The sequence below is a fragment of the Mesitornis unicolor genome, unplaced genomic scaffold (assembly GCF_000695765.1).
Source record: "Mesitornis unicolor isolate BGI_N332 unplaced genomic scaffold, ASM69576v1 scaffold32851, whole genome shotgun sequence".
Lineage (NCBI taxonomy): Eukaryota > Metazoa > Chordata > Aves > Mesitornithiformes > Mesitornithidae > Mesitornis > Mesitornis unicolor.
This window is the reverse complement of record NW_010166428.1, coordinates 39,694-42,376: the sequence shown is the minus strand read 5'-3', so window position 1 is coordinate 42,376 and position 2,683 is coordinate 39,694. Positions and strand designations below refer to the sequence as shown.

General features: G+C 52.2%; 1 protein-coding gene across 1 annotated transcript; it reads left to right on the top strand.

Annotated features, from left to right (window-relative positions):
• Positions 1-6: 6 nt before the first annotated feature.
• SLITRK1 (SLIT and NTRK-like family, member 1) lies at positions 7-2,279 on the top strand. The gene has a single exon (XM_010194961.1). It carries the CDS (start codon positions 171-173, stop codon positions 2,247-2,249), a length of 2,079 nt encoding a protein of 692 aa, XP_010193263.1. The 5' UTR covers positions 7-170; the 3' UTR covers positions 2,250-2,279.
• Positions 2,280-2,683: the final 404 nt, after the last annotated feature.

Below are 2,683 nucleotides of genomic sequence, written 5' to 3'. Positions count from 1 at the left end.
CCCCTCCGCTGACCCTCCCTGCTCCCCCCTCCCTGCATTTTTATTTCTCTCCCCTTTTGGTGGTGGTTCGGACATTTCATGTATTGAATGAACTGGAATTGCCTTCCGTGTGAGGAGGATGGTTGCTGTTACTTTGTGATGAGATCGGGAATGAATCGCTTGGTTTAAAAATGCTGCTTTGGATTCTGTTGCTGGAGACGTCTCTTTGTTTTGCTGCTGGAAACGTTACAGGGGACGTTTGCAAAGAGAAGATCTGTGCCTGCAACGAGATAGAAGGGGATTTGCACGTAGACTGTGAGAAAAAGGGATTTACCAGCCTGCAACATTTCACCGCCCCAACTTCCCAGTTTTACCATTTATTCCTGCATGGAAATTCCCTGACTCGACTTTTCCCTAATGAGTTTGCTAACTTTTACAATGCAGTCAGTTTGCACATGGAAAACAACGGTTTGCATGAGATTGTTCCCGGGGCTTTCCTTGGGCTGCAGCTGGTGAAACGCTTGCACATAAATAACAACAAGATCAAATCGTTCAGAAAGCAGACTTTCCTGGGGCTGGACGATCTGGAATACCTCCAGGCAGATTTTAATCTATTGCGGGATATTGACCCTGGAGCGTTTAGGGACTTAAACAAGCTAGAGGTGCTGATTTTAAATGACAATCTCATCAGCACCTTGCCCCCTAACGTGTTTCAGTATGTGCCGATCACCCACCTCGACCTCCGGGGAAACCGTCTTAAAACCTTGCCTTATGAGGAGGTCCTGGAGCAGATCCCAGGCATTGCTGAAATCCTGCTAGAGGATAACCCCTGGGACTGCACTTGCGATCTGCTGTCGTTGAAGGAATGGCTGGAAAACATACCCAAAAATGCTCTGATCGGCAGAGTGGTGTGTGAGGCTCCCACTAGGTTGCAGGGCAAAGATTTAAATGAGACCACAGAGCAAGAGCTGTGCAAAAAGAACAGAGTGGATTCCAGTCTAGCTGCTCCCCCTGCTGAAGAAGAAACCTGTGATCCTGGTCCCATTCCAACCCCCTTTAAAATGCATGGCAAAGAAGACCCTGCCACGCCAGGATCTGGTCCAAACGGAGGTACAAAGATTCCTGTCAACTGGCAGATCAAGACCAGACCCACCGCTGCTGTGCCGACGGTAAGTGCCAAGACCAAGCTCCCAGCTACCAGCTCCTGCCCGCAGATCTGCAGCTGCGATCAGATCCCTGGCTCGGGTTTAAAGGTTAATTGCAATGACAGGAATGTGAGCAGCTTGGTGGATTTGAAGCCCAAGCCGTCCAACGTGCAGGAGCTGTTCTTGAGAGACAACAAAATACACACAATAAGGAAATCCCACTTTCTGGATTACCGGAAACTTAATTTACTCGACCTGGGCAACAATAACATCGCCACTGTCGAGAACAACACCTTCAAGAATCTCTTTGATCTCCGATGGCTCTACATGGATAGCAACTACCTAGATACCCTGTCCCGAGAGAAATTCGCTGGGCTGCAAAACCTGGAGTACCTGAACGTGGAGTTTAATGGGATCCAGCTGATCATGCCTGGCACCTTCAATGCAATGCCCAAACTGAGAGTCCTCATCCTCAACAACAACCTGCTGAGGTCTCTCCCAGTAGACGTGTTCGCTGGGGTCTCACTTTCCAAGCTGAGCATACACAACAATTATTTCATGTACCTCCCGGTGGCAGGGGTGCTGGACCAGCTCACCTCCATCACCCAGATCGACCTGCATGGCAACCCGTGGGACTGTACTTGCCCTATCGTGCCTTTCAAACAGTGGGCGGAGATGCTGCGCCCCAAGGTGATTATGAGTGACCTGAGGTGTGAATCCCCTGAAGACTTCTTCAAGGAGGATTTCGAGTCTCTCTCCAATGATGTGATTTGCCCTCAATTAAAAATCTTGCCCACACTAACTTCTACTAACAAAAACAGCACCGGATTGACAGAGACAGGCACTCACTCTAACTCCTACTTGGAGACCAGCCGGGTCTCTATTTCGGTGCTGGTGCCAGGGCTGCTGCTGGTTTTTGTGACCTCTGCTTTCACGGTGGTTGGCATGCTGGTGTTCATCCTGAGGAACAGAAAGCGCTCCAAGAGGAGGGACGCCAACTCCTCCGCGTCTGAAATCAACTCCTTGCAGACGGTCTGCGACTCTTCCTACTGGCACAATGGGCCCTACAGCACCGACGGGGCCCACAGGGTTTACGACTGTGGCTCCCACTCCCTGTCAGACTGAGACAGCGGGCAGGGCAGGGGCGGCCGCCACCTGGGACTGGCCCTTCAACCTCCAGCCAGTGGGGCAGCAGATGCCGGCCGGGGATGGCTCTGCACCTCGGCGACCTTTCATGAGAAGTAAAACACACATACACACAAACACCCACCCACACACACACACACAGACACACACGCGCGCGCACACACACACACACACACACGCACGTCCCTCCTCACCATCCTCACAGAGAGCACCGAGGCCCAGTGCGCAATGGTGGAGAGCCCGGCGCGGTGGGCACATCCTCCACCCTGCGCTGCCGGGGGCAGCAACGGACAAGCGAGGATCCTTTCCTTCGGCTCCGGCAGGGCGAAACACGGCTCCTGGTTTTGTTGGGCTTTTGTTCTGTGTTGTTGGGGTTTGCTTTGCTTTTTTGCCCTCTTCCCTTGTGGACCTAG